The sequence below is a fragment of the Castor canadensis genome, chromosome 14 (genome assembly GCF_047511655.1).
Source record: "Castor canadensis chromosome 14, mCasCan1.hap1v2, whole genome shotgun sequence".
Lineage (NCBI taxonomy): Eukaryota > Metazoa > Chordata > Mammalia > Rodentia > Castoridae > Castor > Castor canadensis.
Window position 1 is genome coordinate 15,466,768 of NC_133399.1, and position 24,743 is coordinate 15,491,510.

At 42.1% G+C, this 24,743-nt stretch overlaps 1 protein-coding gene and 1 long non-coding RNA gene across 9 annotated transcripts in view; both read left to right on the forward strand.

Moving 5' to 3' along the window:
* The first annotated feature begins 837 nt into the window (after positions 1 to 837).
* Positions 838 to 11,790, forward strand: LOC141416680 (uncharacterized). The gene is made up of 2 exons (XR_012441295.1): positions 838 to 1,107; positions 11,663 to 11,790. It is a non-coding gene; the product is annotated as an uncharacterized lncRNA (long non-coding RNA).
* A 2,349-nt stretch (positions 11,791 to 14,139) lies between these two features.
* The window catches only part of LOC141416671 (uncharacterized), a 40,171-nt gene continuing 29,567 nt past the window's right edge, over positions 14,140 to 24,743 (forward strand). For 5 of the 8 annotated variants that reach the window (XM_074053826.1, XM_074053827.1, XM_074053823.1 and 2 more), the window contains exons 1-2: positions 14,140 to 14,434; positions 22,470 to 22,580. Coding sequence is in view for 1 of the 8 variants with exons in the window: in XM_074053822.1 (XP_073909923.1) it covers positions 14,429 to 14,434 (6 nt within the window). In the remaining 7 variants the exon portion in view is untranslated. The remainder of the gene's footprint in view (positions 14,435 to 22,469; positions 22,581 to 24,743) is intronic. The other 3 variants (XM_074053820.1, XM_074053822.1, XM_074053821.1) reach the window with 2 other exon arrangements.

The following is a 24,743-nucleotide window of genomic DNA, read 5'->3' on the forward strand; positions in this document are numbered from 1 at the left end:
GACCTGTGAAGGTCAGGCCTAGAGAATGTCATGTAAGCAGTCTCCTGCACGAATGATGTATGTATTTTACAGATTCTTTAAGTCGGAACCCTGATGTGCCTTCAGGTGAGTGTCCCTCTGGTGAATATTAAGGCATTGAATGGAGTGGTTTCCCACGGGGAGGAGAAGGACATCAGGGCTGAGTGATTGCACCTAAGACTGATGGACTCTGGGACTCCATTTCAGCGTTCAGTGTCTCGCTCAAGTTTGAGAATGTGCTTTACATTCTGAGTGCGGGTTTTCATTGTGTGTGCCTGGGGTGAAGCAGGCTGCTTGTCTGAGCTGGTTCAGAGTTGTTTGTGTGCGTGTGTTTTTTAAAAACTTTGCTCTTGAATCCTTTGTACTGGTGAGAAAGCTAGTTTTTCCTTGTAGTTAATAATTTAATCCCCCTGTTGGCATGTTATTACTTTCTTGGCTGATGATGTGTAGACTGAGAGATCAGGTTGGAGACATTCTTGTCCATGAAGCCAAGTGCCAGATCCCAAGTTCCTGAAGTGTGACAGCACCAGGCCTTTTGTCCTGGTCCAGTGAGGCCTCACCTAGGCCAGGCACCGCTACTTTTCTGAGATCAGGGGCTGTCTCCTTAGGACACGGAGTGGTGAATTCCTTCAGCAGGCTCCTGGTCTATTTTCCTGATGGAAAAAGCAGCGTCCTCTTTGAAGTGCCAGGAGCAGGTTCTGTTTAATACAATGAATCCGCAGGATGCACTGCACAGGGACTAGAGAGGCGGCCTGTCCTGCAAAGGGGTGTGGCTGGCATCAGTGACCTGGTCCACACTCAGTGGGAGGTAGACAAATCTCTTTTCCTGTCATTCAGGTGCTAGGGGATGGGTCCTGGATTTCTAGCCAATCAGAAGCGGAGAGGGGCGGGAGCTGTACTGACTGTCCAATCAGAGGCCAGCAGGAGGAGGAGCCGCTTTTTAGCCTGCAGGCTGCGTTTTTTTTCTGGCGCCGCCATTATCGCAATGGCACGGGAGGTGGTGAGAGAGACTGCACGGCTCTCCCGCTGTGATCTGCGTGTGCCGCCGGGGCGGTCGGAGGACCCGGGTGCCCGTAGGAGGCGGAAATGGTGAGTGTGACCGGAGTCCCCAGATGATGAGGTTGGAACCGGCCTGAAGTGGCTGTGACAGACCTGGCGTCCCCACGGGAGCTCCGGAGTCTGGGGCCCAAGTCGCCGCTAGCGTGGCCCTCGGTCCCCGGACTGGGGCTGGGTGCCCGGGCGTGACCCTGGCGTCCTGTCCTCTACCTACGGGCGACGCGGCCCAGGTGCGGAGCCCTCTCAGGGCAGCTCCCGCGCCCACCCGAGCCTCGCGTGTCCCCAGACTGCGGTGACGGGGTGCCAATGTCGTTGGGGCTCAGGTGGAAAGGGAGACACCGAGGTGGGGCTTGAGGTTGTCCTTGGGCATAATCGTTGTCATGCTTGACCTGTGTGTCACAGGGTTTACGAACGAAGCGCAGGTGGAGGCGGGACAGCCCCGAGTGCAAGGTCCGCACGGTCTCACGCGCGAGGCCGAGCAGGGCTGTGCTTTCCGGGGAGGAGCGAACAAGGGGGGAAAGAAGGGGGAGAGGAGGGGCTACAGGTGGGCTGGGGATCTTGGGGTCGTGTCAGGCTTTTGTCTGGGGTTGGGATCAAAGAATTGAGCCCAGAGAGTAGCAAAGCGGCAAGGTTTATTGAAAGCGAGAGTAATTCCTTTAAAGGAGAAACGATGTCTGGGGGTCTTTTATGTGGTTTTGGTGCGGCTGTAGGGAAAAACCTGGCCTTCTTTGCAGGTGGGGCTGGGCGATTCGCAGATTTGACTGACAGCCAGATGTCATATCACTTATTTCTGACTAAGCTTGCCCATAATTCACTCTAGTTATATGCATGAGATGCAAGTAATATTTATGAAGTCCTAGGTAGAGAAAAGCACCTGAAAGTTACCAAAGGTACAGTTGGGCTACAGGATGCATGCTTTCAGAACTGGTTGGAACCGGTTTTTCTCACTCCCCTCTGCAGGATGCAAGGTACCACAAGCACTGCAGTGTTAAAGGCAAAAGAGGCGATTCTGGATGGTCTGGGGGAGGTTCAGATGTTATCTCCCCAACTAGTATGCACATTGACCCTGTAAGTTCCGGACCCCTATCTCACCTAGACAGTGTTTATGAAATACAGATGGAGTGGGGACCTGAGCTTATTGAAAGGAGGTTGTCAGTGGTGGGGCGACCAAAGGGCAAGGCCTAGCAACACTGCTTTCTAGGGAGGAGCAAACAGGAGGAGAAAGAAAGGGGAAGAGGAGGGCGATGGAGGGGCAGCATCAGCTTCTGAGACAGAAGACACGTCCCTGAGGTCACCTGTCCTTAGGGTGACATAAAGGAGGGGTTATGCTGGCTTAGGCTGAGGGTAGTCAGATCAGAGACCTGGAGGGGGAGAGAAACTTCAGGAAAGTTTGCTTAGTTTTTTGTTTCTGCTGATCAGTTTAGCTAATAATTTTTTGAGACAGTAAGTGGGAAATTGGAGTGTGTGCCTTAGCTTGTTGTAGGTTCAAAAAGGAAGGAACTCTAAATGTAATGAAATCAGAAAGGATTGTAGGATGGTGTACTCTAAGGGATTTGCTGGGCTTTTATAGGGTGGGGGGCAAGGGTAGAGGTCCACCCCTGGGGACTTCCCTAGGATAATTAGCTCATAATTGGCAGGGTGATTGACAGGTTCCTGCAGTTTCCTATGCACATTTCTGGGATTGCCATTCCATAATTTTAATGTTATGCATGAGATACATATGAGGTTTTTAATAGGGAGAAACCACCTAAAAGTTTAGGTTAAGGACAGAAGTGCTGTTTCTGTGCATGGTTTACAGTCTGGTGAGAGCTTTATCTTTTTTTTTTGTTGTTGTTACTGGAGTTTGAACTCAGGGCCTATACTTTGAGCCATTCCACCAGCCTTTTTTTTTGTGATGGTTTTTTTGAGATAGGGTCTTGCAAACTATTTGCCTAGGCTGGCTTTGAACTTCAGTCCTCCTGATCTCTTCCTCCTGAGTAGCTAGCTAGTATTACAGATGTGAGCCAGTTGCACCCAGCTTGCTCTGCTTATTTTGGAGATGGGGTCTGGAGAACTATTTGCCCAGGTAGACCTTGAACCTCAGCCTCAGTTCTGATCTCAGCCTCCCAAGTGACTGGGCTTATAGGCATGAGCCACTGGCACCCAGCTTCTACCTATTTCTTGTGTGTAATATTATTGATATCTTTTGTCATTATTTTTCTGTGCTTGATTTCAGATTATCTTGCTCTCATTTATATGGATTTATGAAATCCAATGTAGACCACTGAGTTCAGATCTTTGTCTTTTTTTGTAGTGCTGGCATTTGAACTCAGGGCCTAACACTTCCTAAGCAGTCATTCTGCCACTTGAGACACTCCACCAGCCCTTTTTTGTAATGGTTTTTTTCAACATAGGGTCAGATGAGCTTTTTGCCTGGGCTGGTCTCAAACTGTGATCCTTCTGATCTCTGTGTCCTGAGTAGCTAGGATTATAGGCCTGAGCCACCAGCACCCAGCAAGGTCTTTCTTTTCTAGTGTTTGCATTCATTGCTTTTAAGTTTCTCCTCATGAACCGCTTTTTCTGCACAACTGATGTTAAGATCTGTGCTCATTGCACTTAGGAGGTGAAGGCACAGGATTAGAAGATTCAGGCCACTTGGACTACATAAGAGGACCCCATCTTGGAAAAAAACCCAAAAAGATACAGGATCATTTTCAAATACATAACATCTTTTGAGACTTCCCTTTCACATGTGTCATTTCAAAGTTCAAAATTTAATCCATTCCTTGGAGGTTTTCCAATTATGGTTGCATTATTAATTTCCAGTTTAATTCCTATGTGGTATGAAAGCATGCCTTACATGGTTTCTATTCCTTTAGGTTTTTAAGGACTATTATTATTTTGGGGGCTTGAACTCAGCCTCACACTTACTAGGCAGGCACTCTACCACTTGTGCCACTCCATCAGCCCAAGGACTGTTTTGTTGTTTTGTTTTGTTTTTCTTGACACAGGGTCTGAATGAATAGACCAAGCTTGCCTGAAACTCATCATCCTCCTGCTTCCCCTCCTGAGTCCTGGGATTACAGGCATGCACCACTACACTACTCCTGGCAAGGTAGATTTTGTGGCTCAGAATGCAGTCTGGGTTGGTGAATATCCTTTGTGATCTTGATAAGAGTGTGTATTCTGCAGTTGAATGAAATATACTGCAATATCACATAACTCCATTGGAGGGTGATGCTATTGATTTCAACTATGTGATTGCTAATTTTCTCTTTGGGCTGTCAATTTCTGGTACAGGTGTATTGAAGTCCTCTGATTTAATTGTGGGTCTGTGAATTTTCCTTCTATTGAATTTTTTTTTTTTTTGCCTCATGTGGTTTCATGCTGTGTTTAGGGGATACATATTAAGGAGCATGTCTTCTTGAAAGAACTGAGGCCTTTATCATTGTCTTTATGCCTTGCTATTTTCTTTGAGGTATAGCTTGATTAGTCTCAAATTTATAGAGCCTCCAAAGAGCTTTTGGATTATTGCTAGAATGAAGTCTCTCTCTGCATAGCTTTGTATTTAATCTCTTTGTCTTGGCCTTTTTTTTTTTTTTTTTTTAAGTGGGGCTGGAGTTTGAACTAGGGACTTCAAGGTTTAGGTGCTCTTCTGCTTGAGCCACATCTGCAGGTCATTTTTGCTCTGGACATTTTGGAGGTGGGGTCTTGCAAACTATTTCCCTGGGCCAGTCTCAAATGGAGATCCTCCAATCTCTTGACTTTCAAGTATCTAGGACTACAGACATGAGACATCAGCACCAAGCTGATTTTTTTTGGTGGCACTGAGGCTTGAACTCAGGACCTACACCTTGAGTTGAGCCACTCCACCAGCCCTTTTTCGTGATGGGTTTTCTTGAGATAAGGTCTTGCAAACTATTTGCCTATTTGCTGGGGCTGACTTCTTCCAGATCTCAGTCCCCTGAGTAGCTAGGATTACTGGTTTGAGCCACTGGGCCCATTTTATGTGATTGTTTTGTATTTTCCATTTTTATGTATTTTCTCTCCTCCGTTATGATATGAAGTATACTTGTTTCCTAAATTTTTAAAAGTAATTTTACAGCATTAGCAATATCTATCTGCGAGTAATGTGAATCTAAATTAAAATAACATTATAATAGACTGGAGGTGTAGCTCAAGCAGCAGAGTTCCTGCCTAGCAAGCACAAGGCCCTGAGTTCAAACCCCAGTACTACCAAAAAAAAAAACCAAGAAACATATTACTCCTTCCCATCCCATATGCAGTTACTATAGCTCATTTTCTGTATCAGGAACTATAAGCACCCAGTACTTTGTTGGTATTACCAGTTTGAAAGAATGTTTATTTGTTAATACCGATAAGAACAAAGAAAGTAAAGACTTCTTGTGCTTCTATTTATTTTCTAGCACTGATTTATTTATGTGATCAGAGTTCTTAAATGCTTCTTTCTGAAGAACTTTTCAATAATTTTTCTCTTTTTTGGAGCAATTGGGGTTTGAACTCATGGTCTCACACTTGCTAGGTAGGCTAGGTAGATGGTAGACGCTCAATCACTTGAGCCACTCTGCCAGTTCTTTTTTTTGTGTGTGTTGGGTATTTTTGAGATAGGGTCTTGTGAACTAATTGCCCCAGGGCTGGCTTTGAATTCAGATCCTTCTCAGCTCTGCCTCCTGAGTAGCTAGGATTATAGGTGTGAGCCACTGGCACCTGGCTCAATAATTCTTGAAATGCAGACATACTGTTAATACATTCTCTCAACTTTATTCCATTTTTTTCTCTAGACTACATCGTTTCAGTTCTTTTCATGCGTTATTTGATTGTTATGCTTGCTCAAATTCTTTGGAATACTTACAGTGATGGTTTTATTTGTAATACTTTAAACTGACATTTTGTGTGTGTGTGTGGTTCTAGGATTTGAACTCAGGGTGCTTCTCACTTGCAAAACAGATGCTGGCACTCTACCACTTGAGTCACACCTCCAGTCTATTTTGGATATGGGGTCTTGAGAACTATTTGCCCAGGCTGGCCTTGAAACCACAGACCTCTCAAGTAGCCAGAGTTACAGGCATGAGCCACCAGTGCCTTGCACTTGCACAATTTCTTTATGGGAGTTCTAATTTTTTTTCTGGTGTTGGGAATGGAACCCAGGGCCTTATGAATGCTAGGCAAATTCTCTACCATTGAGCTACATCCCCATCCCTCTATGTTAATATCATACCCATTTTCCTGATTTTCTTTGGTTCTTTCACCATGGTTGCCTCCAGCCCTTTGATCACAGGGAAGACGGTTGATTGGAAGTCTTTGTGGTAAGTACAATGTCTGTGGCTTCTGAGAAATGCTTTCTCTCAATTCGTTTTTTTCATTGATGACCTATATTTCCTGCTTCTTCTGTGTTCTTGTCATTGTTTTTATTAGTGTTGTTTACACATGGACATTAGAATAGTCCCATGGGTAACTATGGAAGTTGGATTCTCTTTCTTTTCTGGTGTTATGCAGAAAGTTCAGAATGGATTGGAATTAGGTTCTTCACTTACTCTTGAAGTTGTCTGTGGAAACCTGGTTGGTTAGGCATTTGGGAATTAATTTCCTTTCAAGAGAGTACTTATGCAAAACGAAATTCTTCTGACTTATTTCAAAATAGCCATTTTTTTCCCTCGTTCTGTGGGAAGCAGGAAGTCATTTTCTCTGATCTTCATTATGAGAACCTGGTAGGGTTTCTGAGGGTAACACTGTCTAGTTTGTGGGATCCCCTGAAACTGGACCTCTATAGTTTTTACCACTCAAAGTAGTTCACACTCATCCTTGAGCAGTTCACCGTGACCTACCCTTGTTCTGCTTACAGATTTCTGTTCCAGTAAGTTAAGATTCTCTGGTTCTGCCTCTTTGTCTCCTCAGTTTGGAAACAGGTTTTCCTCTTGTCTTTACTTCTCTGAGTCTAGAAGAGTTGAGAGCCATGTGTGTTTGGTGCACGCCTATAATTCCAGCTTCTTGGTATGCTGAGGAAGGAGGGTTGGAAATTCAAAGCCAGCAAGACTCTATCTCAACAAAAGGGGAGGGGGAGCTTGGTGTAGCTCAAGTGATAGCGCAGGCCTAAGATCTGGGTTCAGTCCCCAGTGCCACACCAAAAAAAGCCATAATAAAGTTGTTACCGAGTTTGTTTTTTTCCTTGTGTGAATGAGAATGTTGCCTTCTGTCTTCCATGCTGGACAGGAAGTGGGAAGTAATGTGAGTTCAGCGTTTAACCCACAGCATTCCACTTCTCTCTGCCCAGATCAAGATAAGGTGATCAGAAATCCTGGGGGCTTCCTCCTTTGCAGCTGGCAGGAGACTCAGACCACTTTAGCCCTCTGCCCATGGGAATGAACTCACATTTCCCTGACAGAGTGAACTCACTTTCCTGATAAGTGCAGTGAAGCCTTGGGAGCTCCTTTTCTTGCTCTGTTAAGACTCTTCCTTTAACCAGGTACCAGTGGCTCAAGCTCAGGAGGCAGAGATAAGGAGGATGGAGGTTGGAAGCCAGCCCCGGGCAAATAGTTCCTGTGACTTTATCTCAAAAATTCCCAACACGAGACAGGGCTGGTGGAGTGATTCAAACCTCAGTACCCAAAACAAAACAAAACAAAACCCTCTCAAGCCCTCAGTTGTGGCCTAATAAGGTTTTGCACATTCTTTTATCTGTGCTACATTGACACACATCTGCAGGTGACCGTTATAATTGGCTTCACAAGTAGGATGCTTAGACCTTGAACACCTACCCCTTTGTCTGTCTTCTGTCCTGTGACTGCCAACCTGGTGACTTCAGGTACTCAAACCTGCTGTGACATGCACTACTCTGTATTTTCTCCCAAATCTGTGAATTGAAACTCAAGATTGCTACATTTCAAGACAAACATGCACACAAACTAGGATGTGCTTTTTCATCCTTAATTCTTTGTGTTTATCATCAAAAGACAAAGCTGGCTGTAGTGGTATATGCCTATAATCCCAGCATGAAGGAGACTGAGGCAGGAGAATCATGAGTTTCAGGCAAGCCTAGTCTACATGGTGAGACCCTGTCTCAAAAAACAAAGAAAAAAAGAAATATATTCAAAAGCAAGTGAGGTAAAAGGTTTTGGTACGATTTTAATAGCAATCTAAATATACTTAAGATCCTCATTAAGATTCCTAACATCAGCTGGGTGCTGGTGGCTCATGCCTGTAATCCTAGCTACTTGGTGTTAGAATGAAAGGTGCAGACTGGATAGGTGGGTAGATGGCTCAAAACGCCAGCACAGGGTTTATTGTCGAGAAGTGGTCCTACTGAGCGGGTCCCAGGCAAGAGAGCTGGAGCCCACAGCCGCTTACAGACTGGGGGTGGATAAAGGAGATAGGTGGAGAAGTCCCAGGAAGGTCACTGGACATGATAATCCTCAATGACCCTCTAACCCTCCTGAGATAATGGCTTAAGGGTGGGTCATTCTAGGCCAGGTGAAGTTTCCAATAAGTCACCTTCAAGGCTGGAGGGGGTCCAGTTCTAACATGGCTTCCTTTTGTTCACTCTAATACTTGGGAGGCTGAGATTGATAGCGTTTCGAGGCCAGCCCAGGTAAGTTGTTCTCAAGACTCCGTCTGCAAAACAACCAAAGTAAAATGAACTGGAGGTGTGGCTCAAGCAGTAAGAGTGTCTTCACTGCAAGCATGAAGCCCTGAGTTTAAGCCTCAGCCTCACCAAAAAAAAAGTTCCTAACATGGCTATAGGCAGTCACAACAGATCCCTGCCTAACTTCTGTCATATACCATAAGTGATTCTGTGGTTATTTTTCTTACTTTTCCTATTTCCTTTTCTTTACCATCTGGTATTTTTTACTAAGCAGTGTTGTTTTAGTTTCGCCTCCTTTGAGAAAATGAGTCCTAATGGAATTGCAATGGAAAGGTTTATGAGCATTTTCCGTGCCTAGGAATGTTTCAGAAATGCTAGGGTCTGAGGGTGTGGGCTAGATTATTCATTCCTAGGGTTTCTTTTACTCAGGGTTTTTCAGGCTGACTTTATTTTTTTAACCCCCTCCCCCCTTTGGCAGCTTCATGCTTGCTAGGAAGGCGTTCTTAGTGCTTGAGCCACTCCACCAGCCCCTCAGGTTGACTTTTCTTCTTTTTTTTATGTTCAGTCACAGAACTTTATTTTAAACCAACTGTAAGTACCTAAAGATTAAAAGTCAAAAAGCAGAAAAGCAAACATAAACAGTCATTGTTGTCTATATCATGCTTATTCTAGTGACCAAGAGGAGTTCTAGTGAATGTCAAGCAAAGGATGGCTCTGGACTAGGGACAGTTAAAAGGCTTGTTGCTGCTGCTGTTGTAGTGGTTGGTGGCATTCTTGAAGGAACCCACCTGTTCTTTTTCTCATTTCTCATTTCATGACCTGTTGTCTAAATTGCCAAAGCATCCCTTTTCCTACAGGAAAAGACTAGAAATAAATACTTATGCATAGTGTGTTACCTACTTACTATCATCACAGAAAGTAATATTAAATTAAAAAGTAAACCACTTATTGGAATAGTGCCTGCCGTTGGTGACTCAGTAATGAACTTCATCTCCACTTCCACTTATTACTCTGCCATCTTCAAATTAACAAAACAACCTTGATTAAACCCCACTGGTTAATAGTTTGGTGAGTTAATTCAAACAAGACTCCCAAATCTTATGACATAAGCACTTCGGCATCCTAGAGGCTTATCTGGGCCAAGATAAGTTACCTAGTTTCATGTTAAAGTCCTTAATGTTATAGTTTGAAAGTCCTTTCTGTGTGTTAGACAAGCTGCTGCTTTTCCCCCTCAGAAGATTTTTCAGCATTGGTAGAATTTGTTATTCCTAGTAGCCTTGGTCAAGTATTTTGGTTGACTACTATTTTGGAGGAATTTAGGGGAATTTTTTAAATTTAATTTTAATTTTATGTTTTGATGGTACTGGAGTTTGAACCCAAGGCTTCACGCTTGCTAGGCAGGCACTCTACGGCTTGAGCCACTCTGCCAGCCCTTTTTTTTGTGATGGGTGTTTTTGAGATAGGGCCTTGCAACTGTTTGCCAGGGCTGGTTTTGAACTTCGACTCCTGATCTCTGCCTCCTGAGTAGCTAGGATTACAGGTGTGAGCCAGTGGTGTCCGGCAAATGGTAATTATTTTACTTACTTATTTTTTGGTGGGACTGGGGTTTGAACTCAGGATTTCACACTTGCAAAGCAGATGCTCTACCACTTGAGCCACACCTCCTGAATTTTATAAATATGTATGAGAGATATCTTGGTGACATTGCATCTTTTTATCTTCCTCTTTCCCCCCTTTTCATTCCCTTTTGACATTCCTCAACAAAAGGTTTAAGTAGCATGTTTTCCAAGTTTTTAATTAGTACATGACAACTGTTTTTTTTTTTTTAATGGAGCACTCTATGATATTTCAGTACTTGTTCACAATATGTGATGAATAGATTACATATCCATCATCTCAAACATTTACTATTTCTTTGTGTTAGACACATTAAAAATGTTCTCCTTCCCATTTTGGAGTATATAGTAAATTATTGTCAATGATAGTTACCTAATTTCTCTGCCATATATTTATCTTACCTAGTTTTGAGCTAAATTTGATCTGTAGAGCACCAGGTTCGAGCATACAAATGTTGTCCCTTAGTGTGATCACTGAGGATGTGCCATGATTCCCAGATAACAAGTTGTACCAACTGTCGTGAAATGGAGCTCATTAGCAAATGGACACTAGTTAATAGTGTCCAATAAGCACAATTAGTATGCCCAATAATGAATTCATCATTGCCTTGGGAGATTTTGGGGGCTACTCAGGTGGACTGTTTCTATGGAGCATGTAAGAAAGGTACAAAGTTTTAGGGGGAAAACAGAAAGCAAATGCCGTCCTGCTTGTATGTGTATAAACTGATTAGGCAGACTGAGTTCTTGTCAACTGGATTGGTAAGCTCCTTCTCTTATCAATAAAGGAGGTAGGATGAGTTAATGAGTATTTGTAAGAATACAAAGTCTTTTTTTTTTCTTTTTAATTTTTTAATGGTGGTGGTAATGGGGTTTGAACCTGGGGTTCCCCCTTGCAAAGTAAGCACTCTGCCACTTGAGCCACACCCAAGCCCTAAGAATAAAAGTCTTAAGACTGATGGTGTTATCTCTATTTTGTACAGTAGGTGGGAGGACTAGTTTTTTTTTAATCAGAATCTTGCTATGTAGCCCAGTGTGACCTCGAACTTGTGATCCTCCTGCCTCAGTCTCCCATGTGCTAGGATTACAGGTATATACCACCACACTGGCTGATAGCAGCACTTAGAGAAATGCTACATACCATACAATGAGATTTTAGTACATCTCAACTTGCCATTGAGAAATGTGCTTCTCTTCTGCTGTTTGTTCATGGGAATGGTCAACTTGAGCATAAGAAAAGGTATGTGGGAGGGCCTGTGAACCTGTCCACCAGCCAGGTCATGCAGTGGAAGTTTGGGGTTCACAGAGTCTGTGAACTGCCTGGGAATTGAAGTACAGGTCCCCAGATAATGTCAGGCTCACTCTTCTTCCTGAAAATGTATTTGTGATATTTTAGGAGTCAGTGACCCTTGAGGATGTGGCTGTGAATTTCACACAGGTAGAGTGGGCTTTGCTGACACGTTCCCAGAAGAAACTCTACAGAGATGTGATGCAGGAAACCTTCAGGAACCTGGCTGCTGTAGGTAAGGGTGACGTCATCATTCCTTCATTTAGTCAGTTACAAAGCAAGTGCTTTTTTGAGGGGTTGGGGGGGCTACTGGGGTTGAACTTTGAGTCTTGAACTTGCCAGGCAAGTGCTCTACAACTTGAGCCAAGCTCCCAGCCCTTTTTGCTTTTGTTATTTTTCAAATAGGGTCTTACTTTTCTGCCCAGCCTGACTGGGACCACAGTCCTCCTATTTATGCTCCATGTATAGTTGGGATGATAGATGTGTGACATTATGCCCAGCTTTTTATTAGTTGAAATGGACTTTTTGTTTGGGCTGGCCTTGAACTGCAATTCTCCCAATCTCCACATCCTAAGTGGAGGATTACAGGTGTGAGCCATTGTGCCTGGCAAAATAATGTTTCTTGCTCATCAGTGTTCAAAGATTTGGAACATGAAAATGGAATACTTTGGTGAATAAATTCAGCATGGTTGCAATGTAGCATGAACCTAGAACTTCATAATTCTTTTATAATGTAATGATTTTTCTGTGTCTACATTGTAGGACAAAAATGGGGAGACCAGACCATCAAATATGTATACAGAGATCCTAAGAAAAGTCGAAGGTAATTTTTACTCATAAAAGAAAGCAATGGTCCTCAAGAAATTTGAAGTGGCAAGAAATATTTAAGACAAGCACACTAAACAAATAATCTCAACCCTGAAATAATTAGCTATGAAAAATTCCACCAAAACTGCATATAGATTGGACATCCTCATTTCAAAAATTCAGGATCCTAAAGGCTCAGATACCCTAAACTTTTTGATCCTGAGCATGATGTCACAAGTAATACTTTGGATGGTTTAATGTATATGAACTTTTGTTTCATGTAAAAAAAATTAATAAAACTGCATGAAATTACTTTCAGGCTTTGGGTATAAGTTCTAAACATAAATAAATTTCATACTTACACTAGAATCCAACAATTTTTTTGGTGGTATTGGGTTTTGAACTCAAGGCCCCATGCTTGATATATAGGAGCTCTACCACCTGAGCCATTCTGCCAGTCCTGTTTTGTGTTGGGTATTTTTGAGATACAGTCTTGCTTTTATTGCCCAGCTGGCCTCAAATCTCTATCTTCCTGATCTCTGCCTGGGATTACAGGCATGAACCACCAGTGCCTGGCTTGATCCCATGCATCTTAGATGAAGAACACTCAAAATCTGCTCTTTCCTGTGACCTAGTTGTTCATTGTTTGGAAGAGTCAACTTGGAAACAGAACTGGGAAACCTCTTGTGAGGTTTGATGGTACTGCTTTGATTACTTTGGTAACAGTTGATACGAAGCCATCATGCCCAGCATTCTGTCCAAGAGTGTTTGCATGGTTTATATGGGTTGAAAAGCCTAAACATTCTCTAATGGTGTTAAATGTAAGTCTAGCCAGGTGATCCTAGCTACTCAGGAGAACAGAGGATCACAGTTCTAAGCCAACCTGGGCAAATAGTTCTCGAGACCCTGTCTTGAAAAAACCCATCACACCAGCTGCGGCTAGTGGAGTGGCTCAAGGTGTAGGTCCCAAGTTCAAACCCCAGAACTAGGGGGAAAAGAAAGTAAGTCTAATTCCTATTAATAAATGTAAAATCATTAATATCTCTTTGTAATGTATGGCTCTTTCATTGCAGAAGACAAGTGTTGAAGAGATGTGAACATGAAGAAAGTAGACAACGCGGAAAAATGTTCAGCTGGAATCTAGAGTATATCATAAACATGAAAACTGGAATAAAACCATGTGAAACCCATGTGTGTGGACAAGCATGCACTGGCCATTTATCCTATGAGAGGCATATTGTATCTGACTCAGGACACACTAAGAGACCCTATAAGTGTAAAAAGTGTGGTAAAGCCTTTAAGTGGCCCTGTGACCTTCGAAATCATGAAAGAACTCACACTGGAGAGAAACCTTATAAATGTCAGCAATGTGGGAAAACTTTTGGTTGTTCCACTTACTATCGAAGACACGCACGGACTCACACTGGAGAGAAGCCTTACGTATGTATGCACTGTGGCAAAGGCTTTAGATGTTCCAGTTTCCTTCAGATACATGAAAGAATTCACACTGGAGAGAAACCTTACGTATGTACGCACTGTGGGAAAGCCTTCACTCGTGCCAGTACTCTTCGGATACATGAAAGAAATCACAATGGCGAGAAGCCTTACGTATGTGAGCAATGTGGAAAGGCCTTCAGAGAATATGGTAAAATGAAAAGACATGAAAAGATTCATACTAGACAGAAGTCTTATGTGTGTGAGCATTGTTGGAAAGTCTTCAGGTTCTCCAGTTCCTTTCAGAAACACGAAAGGACTCACGCTAGATAGATACACTAAATATAAATATCATGTGACCATTGTAGCATACATGAGAAAGCATGATGGAAAGGACTCATATCAATAAAGATTGTGGAAAAGCCTCTGGTCATCTCAGTTCAGTCCACAGATATTAAAACAAAACAAAAAAGCAGTATGGAGATAACCCTTTAATAGAAGCGATGTGCAAAAGTCATCAGTTGGCCCTCATGCAAGAAGGTGCACTGGATCAGAGCCATGTGAATGAAAAGTATAAGAAAGTTATCAACCATAAGAGTTTCAGTGTCTCATGAAAATTCCTCATGAAATCCTATGAATGTAAGTAATACGAAGAACCTAATGCAAAGTAATTTCTGTAAAATGACCCAGAAAGTACAGGACCTGTAGGAAACCTAAATGCTATAGATGTATTGTGTTCATCAGTGACTCATTCTTTTTTGGGGTTTGGGCTCACTTGCATAGCAAATACTCTACTGCTTGAGCCATGCCTCTAGTCCATTCTGCTCTGGTTATTTTGAAGATGGGGTTCTCGCCAACTGATTTGCCAAGGCTGACCTTGAACCATGATCCTCCCAATCTCAGTCTCCCAAGGAGTTAGGATTGTAGGCATGAGCCTTTGGTGCCCGACTCATCAGTAGGTCATAAGTACATCTCTAGACATGGATGTGCCATCCATGCTATTGAAAGCAAGCATGGTGACATAATACAGTTGAAGCAATAGTGTTTGAGTTTTATACATCATGTTTTCTTCACTCAAGTTGGTTGATGAAATTGGGATTATCCTATTGGCCTAAAGTGGTGTGTTCTAGATATGTCTTTGTGTATATTCCATGTGACTTTTTCATGGAAAAATAATATTTTTTGAGCTGGTCATATACCAGTAGAGAACTTGCTTAGCATGAGTGAGGCAATGGATTCAATCCCCAGCACTAAAAGAATAAATTAAAAAAATTTGTGTACCATAAAATTTAATATAAACTCTTAACATGTAACTTAATATAAATAATAATTGTATGTTATATATAATTAAAATATAAACAAATTATAAAAATACTTAAAATGCACCCTTAAAAATACTTTTTGTTTGTTTTGGTGATACCAGGGTTTGAACTCTACCTCATACTTGCTAGGCAGGCCCTACCACTTGAACCAATCTACCAGGTTCCCCAGTTTTTTATTTTTTTTTATTTTTATTTATTTATTTTTTTGTGCTCCTGGATCTCAACTTAGGGTCTACACCTTGAGCCACTTCACCAGCCCTTTTGGTGTTGGGGTTTTTTGAGAGAGGGTCTCGTGAATGTTTGCCTGGGCTGGCTTCAAACTGGCACCCAGCCCCAAAGTATGTTTTTGATGGTATTGGAACCTTTGCTTGCTAGGCAGGTGTTCTACCACTTAAGACACACCCCCAGTCCTTTTTTATTTTTCAGATGGTGTCTTGCATTTTTTGCCCAGGCCAGCCTTGGATTATGATCCTCCCACATATCTAGGATCACAGACCTGTGCCACCACTGCCTGACTTACTGGTTGAGTATGGGGTCTTGCTAACTTTTTTACCCAGGCTGACTTCAAACTGTGATCCTCCTAATCTCCACCTTCGAAAGATCTGGGATTATAGGCTAGAGCCAGCCAGCCAGCCAATTATATATTTATTTATTTTTATTTATATATTTTATTTGCAATACTAGGGATAGAACTCTAGGCCTTTTGCATGCTACTCAAACACTTCTGCCACTGAGGTACAGCTCCAACCCTAATCTTTTTCTTTTTGAAGTATTATGTTTTTCAAACAAGTTTTTGTACATTTTTTAAAAGTAATTTATTTGCTCTTTCAGACAACTTGTAGACTAACAAATGTTTTTCATTTACTGAGAAGATAAATTGGACTGGTGGAGTGGCTCAAGTGGTAAAGTGCCTGCCTAGTAAGCATGAAACCCTGAGTTCAACCCCCACCCCCCCAAAAATAAGCCAAAAAACTGAGAAGATAAATGAAAATATCACATTATAATCATAAATCAGATTAAGTTTACAACTTTGCCAAGTTTATTTGTTTTGTTCTGAGAAGGGTTGTTGGGGCGACCTTTGCCCCAGCTGGCCTCCTCCCAAGTGCTGGGAGTATTGGTGTGTACAGACTGTTGCCAAGTGTTTTGTTTAGCACTGGGAGTTATTATTACAATGTAAATCTACCTTCAGCTGTTTTTTCCTTGTGTAAATTTTATTGTATTATTTTATTTTTGCAGTACTGGGGCTTGAACTCAGGGCCTATACTTTGAGCTACTCCACCATCCCTTATTTGTGAAGGGTGTTTTGGAGATAGGGTCTTATGGAACTATTTTGCACGGGCTGGCTTTGAACCACAATCCTCCTGATCTCTGCCTCCTGAGTAGCTAGGATTACAGGCGTGAGCCACCAGCACCTGGCTGTAAATTTTATTTTTCATGATTATATTGTTAATACTCTTGAATTTTGAACTGTGCATGATGGCCCTCAGCTGCAATTCCATCACCTGGGAAAGTTTGTAAGTTCAAGGCTAACCTGGGTTATAGCAAGATACTGGCTTCCAAAAAAAAAGTTTGAATTTTGATCATAATTTCTATTTTACACCAAAAGTTAAATCATGCTTTCTGATAGTCCTCCTGCCAAAACTACCAGGATCATGTCTTCTGTCACATAAGATGCAATGCATCTGTCCACACACTGTAACTCACTGGTTCATCAGTAAGAACAGTCTCAGTAAATTTCTTACAGGTCTAATGTTTCTTTTGTGAGGATTGATTGCTGGTCCGTTTAGTGAGGTGTCTTCCTCGTGGATGCACTGAGGGGTTGATTGCAGTTCTGTCTTTAGTTTATCAGAGGAGTGCTGTGGTAAGGCAGCAGTAATGAATAATGAAGTGAGAGTAAACCGAAGTCGTGAGAAGTACCAGTCAGTCACATAACTAAGAAGAGGGGAATTTTGCTCATTTTTTTATCTTAAGGGTGTTTTGTTTTTTTACCAGATTTAGAGGTACATTTACAGGATGCCTTTTACTGGATGTCTTTTTGTCTGTATTCATCCTCATTACTCAGGAGCATTATCTAATGGTGGAGGTGTGTGACTTGTATCTTCACAAGTTTTGTTGTAAGTCTTGTGTCTTGTGAGCCCCTGTCTTCTGGACTTGCTTTTGTCTTTCTGATTTGTTATCTAAACAATGAAGTACTTCTTACCATTTATTATTTACACTGCTGTTCGTAAATAATAGATGTTGTTAAAGTTAGGTTGGGGTTATGTTTCCATAAAAGTAGGAAGAAAATCTTATATAGCTTGAAATTATACTTAACACACCTAAACCACTGAACATCAAAGCTGAGCTTAGTCTACATGAAAGTTGCTCAGATCACTTAGATTAATCTACAGTTTCTGTTGCATAATATGGTATTGAATTGCTTGTGTAATTCATTATATGCAGTGTACTATATGGTATCATTTGCTTTCTCTCATGGTCTTGTGTTGAAGTGTGAACTGAGATCACTGCTTACCACTTACTGCTGTTGTGGTGAAACGTCAGACCTTGAAATTTGTCGACATTTTCTGGTGCGTGCATATTGCTTTCTTGTTGTAGCATCAGAAATGGTAAGCCAACCATGATAAGTGAGAGATCCTTATTGCAGTTAAAATACATACATTGACTTACTCCTTAGCAAGCTGTATAGTAACTTCACTTTAAATCTCCTTTATGAGTTAAGGAGAGCAATATGTTTAGGTACAACCCTGGAGACACAGTCACTGTTAAAAGTTAAGCTTTTGTTGCTTAGAATATGCGCTTTGATGGTAATTTTATTTTTTTTTATTAATTTTAATTTGTATTTTTTGGCAGTACTGGGATTTAAACTCAGTGTCTCATGCTTGCTAGGCAGGCATTCTACCTCTCTTAAGAGAAAGTAAAGCTCTTTTGCTTTAGTTATGCTTTTAGCATTTATTTATACAAGAAAGGGAGAAAAGTAACTGCTTTGAGTTTTATCCACAAGTAGAGAAAATCTGCTCTTTGTCCGTTTCTTCAGTTATGTCTTCTTCACCCTATGGATATTATCTGATCTCACAATTGTTAGTATCTCATTTGCTCTTTTCTGTCCTTCTCCCCAATTTTTCCTTGGTCTATACAGATGGCATTTTAGGAAGCCCTTGTGATATGTGCAGCATGAGGCCAGTGACAGCAGGAGTGAATGTTTATTACTAGCTCATAAGGTGCAACAGGCAGAATTTACCAGAACACAGAGAGACTCTGAGCTTCAGTAGGATTGAGATGCTAATTGAGCAGGAGCTGTGGCCTGTAGAGGAGGGAAGTTGGACTGCCTTGTCCTCAGGACACCAGGGAGGCAGCTAGGAGAGCGAGTGCCCTGAGTTCTTTTGCTGGCTGTTTCCATGTTGGCTTCTCCCATTGACGGAATCAACCAGAGGCCAGAGGCTATAGGATTCTGACTTGTGGTACTTACAGCCCAGCTTCCTTGGTCACAGGGCAGTGTGGGGAAGAGTGGATCTACAAGATGAGTAAGTGCCTTTAGCACTGGGTTGGTTTTTGCTTTTCCTTAGTCCCAGTTCGGGTATCAAGTGTTTGGAAAGTCATTGTGTGGGTTTTTTAAAGGGCAGAGATTGTTAGTTTCCTTCTCCAGCTTCCTGCACTAGACATCAAAGTTTTCTCCTTGAGGTAAGTTAAGTAGGATTATAATGGCTTGTTCCCCATTAGATTATAATATGTGAACAGGAGTTGAAAAGAAGGAAATTTGAACATGCTCAGCTCCACTGCCCAGCTTAGTATACCATTTACAGTGGTGTAAGTGTACAAGTGCATAGATACTCCCAATATTGTATAGTTCAACTTCACAGAGTTTCAACTTTATGGTAGTGTGAAAGTGATAACCATTCAATAGAAATTTTGAAAACATTTTCCTTACTGAAAATTTAGAATTTTTTTGCCTTTGGAACTGTAAACCCAAGTGTCACTCACCTCTGTCACTAGTCCCTGCCCTCAACTCCTCCTTACCTCCGTCTCAAGCTACATCCTCTCCAAGCTACCCTGGCCTTCATTATTCCAGCTGAAATCTTGGCACTGGCAGTTCCCTGCTTCCAGAATGCACATTCCATGACTAGCTGTTTTGCATTCTTTAGGCCTCAGCTCTTATGTCCTTGAAGGGTCCCAACATGACCCCCTCTCTAGAATGCATCTCCTCATGTATTCGTGGCCAGCCTAGGCTACATAATGAGACCCTGCCTCAAAGAAACAAAAATTTTAAGAAAATTTAATAAGTCAGGCATGGTGGCTCACCCTTGTAATCCTAACTGCTTAGGAGACTGAGATTGAGAGGATTGGGGTTTGAGGTCAGCCTTGGCAGTATTTCCACGAAACGCCATCTCCAAAATTATCAGAGCAAAATGGACTGGAGGAGTGGCTCAAGTGGTAGAACACCTGCTTTGTGAGCATGAAGCACTGATTGCAAACCCCAGTCCCACCAAAAAATAGACTAGAATGCCTCTCCTTGTGGATCCAGTTATTCTGCATTATGCCTCACAGCATATTTTCCTCTCTGAAATTGCATTACATGATTTGGTCACTAATGTATGTTTGTGCCCCCTGTCTCACCAGCTCCTAGTCTAGAATGTGAGTTCCCTGATGTTTGGAAAGTTTATTCTTGGCTCCATGGTCTTGGCAGTTACTTCCTGAATGGCTAACTGGAGATTCCCAGGGCCTACTTTCCTGGGAGAAGTCCTCCGGGAGTCCCAAGTCTCGAAGGAGCTCTTGGGAAGGCCCTTAGGTTTTCAGTCCCCAGAGATAGTTACCCAGGAGTTTCAGGCAGGACAGACTGCCAGACATATTGCTTAGTTGGCAGTATGCTTTTTGATACTTCTCCCACTCAGCATTGTGGATGAGGACAAAAAAGAACTGGTACTCACTCTACAGTGTTAATAAATTACTAGTTAATTATACTCTAGTTAATAAATTACATGAGTTGTTCAAAACTTTATTAGAAAACAGGCTACTTGGTAGATGATTTTGCCCACCTAAGACTAATGGAAGGGTTCTGAGCACACTTAGGTAGGCTAGGCTAAGCTCTGTTGTTTGATATTTAGATTTATTAAATGCCTTTTAACATGACATCACCAGCTTATCAGTATGTAATCTTACTGTAGCTGGTGGAAATTTCATCAGCTTATTACTTCCACGTATTAGTGGTATGAAGATCAGCAGAATCCCAACCTGAAGAGTTGGGCTAGGGGTATGGCACAAGTGGTAGAATGTCTGCCTGGCAAGCACAAGGCCCTGGGTTCAAACCCCAGTACCACCCGAAAAAATTCATCTGAAATTCTGTCAGCCTGGCCATATTAAAAATCACAATTTATGCTTGTGACATTACCACGGATTCATCCAACTGACCTGAAGAAATTAGTGTGGACTGTGTCCACATGTGTGTGCAGGACAGTTGAAGCAATGCAAGTGGCTGTGAGGAAGTGAGGTGTTATTTTTGTTAAGGTGGTGTGGAGATCTTCAAAGCTATACTCACATACCACCTCCAAAGTGATCGAGCCTTGAGAGCAGAATGGGAGGGGCCCAGGGCACCAGTGAGACCTTAAGGTTCACTGTACATGGCTGCGTTGGATCTCTCCTCCCTGCATTGACATCTAGAACATATCAGCCATGCCACTGGTGATTCTAGTAGACTAATGTTTGCCTGGCCACTGCTCTGAAAGGCAGAGGATAAATCTGTCCACAGGATGCTAATTCTCCAAGACCACAAGTGAAGAGTTAGGGAAGGGTGGCTTCCTTCACCTAGATTTCAAGGTCTCAGATAGTCCTCCATGTGGGCAGAATGGTGTAAAATAGACCCACTGAGGCAAGAAAAGTGAGTGTAATATTCTGTGATTTACTGAGACGAAGAGATCACATTCACATGACTTACTGCAGTCTGTTAGTACAATAGTTTTTGCTTCCTAGTTAGGTATTGTTAGTCTCTTACCGTGCTTAATTAGTAAATTAAGCCTCATCATAGAGGTTTAATACTTAAAATATATAGGATTAACTATGAGCCACTGTTTGAGGCACCCCCTGAAGGACTTGGAACAAATCTCCCTGAGATAACAGGAACCTTCTGCATTTTGTACTGCATTATATCACCGAGAGGCACACCAGTCATATCCAACTTGCTGACATCAAGGCAAATAGATAGGGTAGAAGCTGACCAAAGAGAGAGGTTTGACTAGAAGGCACTGAGCACTTCATTGGCCAAGAAAAACACTTTTCTACTCCCAGTAAGTTGCCTGTATTTTGGGAAGCCTCCAAAGAACCTTCAACTCAGGGCAAACCCTGGCTTTGTATCCTGGCTTCCTTCATCTCCTGTCTTCCTTTTGCCCTTGACTTGCGCTGAAGGAGCTGAAGGTACCTCTGTCCCTTTCTGTCTTTCCTAAGACTGGGTCCTCCTTACACTGGGCAGGTTCTGATGTCCCCCTGGGGAGAAACAGGTGGAAGGGAGACTTTGTTATGTGTTGGGGGAGGGACTGGAAACTTTTCCAAAAGCCTCTCCTGGCCTTTTGAGGTCGTGATGTCAGGGTGTTACCAAAGAACCTCAAGCAGGGCTTTCTCTTTTGCCTCCTCACTCCTGTCATATATCATGGAAGAGGTGGCACAAGCTAGGCATGGTGGACATTCCTGTAATCCCAGCACTCAGACAGAAGGATCGTGAGTTTACAGCCAGTCTGTGCTACACGGCAAGACCCTGTCTCAATAAAACGAAACAACACTAGAGTGCCTGCTTAGCAAGCGTGAGGCTCAGTACTATCAGAGAAGAACAAAAAGAAAGAGATGTCCTTAGTAGGAGGGGAGCACTGGGCAGATGGTCCAAGGGCAGAATGGGAGTGATTTGGGTAGTCACCTAGCCTGGTGTTGGGGAACAAGGTTGGAATGAAGAATCTTCCAGTTTGAGATGGTGCCAGGGGTCTTTACCCAGTTAAGGTTCCCTGTCATTGAGCCACCCGTTGAGCTGTTCAATCAGTCCTTTCAGTCAGTGTTGATTCTGGTCCTCAAGGAACATGGATGTCCGGAGGCCTTTTTTGTTGTGATGTGGACGGTGCGTATTACTGGCGTGGTGGGGGGGCTAATGATGCTGCTAAAAACCTCACACAATGCACAAGGTAGGCACCACTGCAAGGAGAAATTAGCCCCAAACGTCCCTACTGCTGAGGGTGAGGAACCCTATTGCAGGTATATTTTCTGTTTCTGTGTCCCTGCTGATTACTGGACTAAACAAAATAGTTTCATGTATATATTTTTATTCATATGCCCAAATTGAATTATGCTAACAAGTTCATCCTCATTTTTGCTTTATTCAGTTCATGTCATTTACACGATTTATTTAATATTGCTGTACATGCATCTCACACCTACCAGGGGCTCCATTGTTGGCGTACACCAATTTGTACCTCCCTGCTCCCCATCTTTGGGTAAGTAGGTTTTTCCTGTTTCCTTACTAAAAGTAATTCTGTAAGGGATCATGTTCTTATGCTGACCTAGTAACAGGCTCATGAAACCACCACAAATACTGGTGTACAGAACATGTACATACTTTAAATCTTAATTTCTACCATTCCACAGTCCCACCAGTGGTGTGCAAGATTCTGTTATGTACTGCTTGTTGTCAGTGTTTTGGAATTTCATTTGGAGAGTGTAACTCAATGTCCATTTTTCATTTCCTTTCTCCCTGCTTTCCTCCCTCCCTGCTTTCATTTCATTTTTGCATTTAGGTTCCTAATGCTTGATCTAACTGGTTTCTTGTTTATTCTTTATATTATCCCCTGGTCACTTTTGGAAACTGCAAATATCTTTCCCCAATTTTCCTATTGTCCATTAGCTTTATTCAGGGTATCCTTTGTAGAAGTCATAAATATCGTTTGCTTATCTTCTAAAAATCATCTTGTGGGTTTGCACAAATGTGAAGTTTGTCACAGTTTTTTTTTTTTTCATACACTTCCTCTATACTTTATAGTTTGATGTTTTACATTTGTCAAGAATCCATTGGATTCACCTTTGCATGTGATCTTAGTCAGAAATCAGATTTTCATAGTTTTATAAAACAAGTAACTTTTCTACCACAAATGAGTGACTAGTCTACCTCCTTCCCTTCATTTGTGCTACCAGCTTTCCCCTATCTTCTGTTTTGAATAATGCAGGTTTTTTGTTTAGTTTATTTTTCCTGAAAAGTTTAATATAGGCCAGGCACCGTGGTTCATACCTGTAATCCTAGCTATTCAGGAGGCAGAGAGTAGAAGGATCTCAGTTCAAAGCCAGCCTGGGCAAATAGTTCTCAAGACCCTGTCTGGAAAAACTCTTCACAAAAATAGGGCTGGTGGAGTGGCTTACGGTGAAGGCCCTGAGTTTAAGCCCTTGTACCGTGAAAGAAAAGAAAAAGAAGAAAATACCCAACACAGAAAAGGGCTGGCAGGGTGGCTCACTTGGTAGAGTGCCTGCCTAGCAAGTATTTAGGCCCTGAGTTCAAACTCCAGTATTACAAAAAAATCTGTGTTCTATATCCACACTTAAATATCTCTGTAGTGTGTCCCAGTTATTAGGAGTGGGTGGCTCTTCTCTTTACTCCTTTTTAAAAAGAAACCAGTATAGTATTGTACTGTTTTTCTTTTCTTTCTTTTTTTTTTAATTATTTCTTTTAAAAAGTGTATGTGAATTTGGAAACTTTTTTTTTTTAATCAAATTTAAGTTGATTCACTGGAATTGTAAGTAACTTTGTATTTAGGATATAATATGGAAGTATTGACATCATACCAGGTCATTGCATCCAAGACTATAAGTTTTTCTATATATTCACCTCATCTTCTGTAATTTTATTATCTTTAAAATTTTTTCTTTAAAGACTGTGCTGCCAGGCACTGGTGATTCTGTAATCCTGCTTTTACTCCTAAGTGACTTGGGATCTTGGTCCAAGGCCAGCCCAGGCAAACAATTCTAGAGACCTCATCTCCAAAATAACTAGAGCAAAATGGACTGGAGGTCTGGCTCAAGCAGTAGAGCACCTGCTTTGCAGCATGAACTCCAAGCTCACGTCTTCCCCCCATCTTCCCAAAGAAAAAGGGAAAAAAAATTTTTGGTTGATTCCTATGTATTGCATAGCATGTTTTTCAATGTTGTCTCTCTCTCTCTCTCTCCCCTCTCTGGTTTAATGAAAGTGATAGTAAAGTTTATTAGGAAAGGAAATACTTCAATAAATAGACTGAAAACAAGACATCTACAGTAAAAATGAGAATAATTTTTTTTTTTGTGGTAGTGGGGTTTGAACTCAGGGCATTCACCTTGAGCCACTCCACCAGCCCTTTTCTGTGATAGGTATTTTTGAGGTAGGGTCTCAAGAACTATTTGTCTGGCTTGGCTTCGAACCTCGATCTTCCTGATCTCTGCCTCATGTAACTGGGATTACAGGCGTGAGCCACTGGCGCCCAGCTTGAGATGACTATTTCTGAAATGTGGCTTCACTTTATAGCTCTGGCTGGACTTGAAGTTGTGGTCCTCTTGTCTTAGTCTCCAAGTGCTGGGATTATAGGCATGAGTTACAACGCTAAGCTTAAGTATGTTCTGGAATACCCTGGGAGATCCTG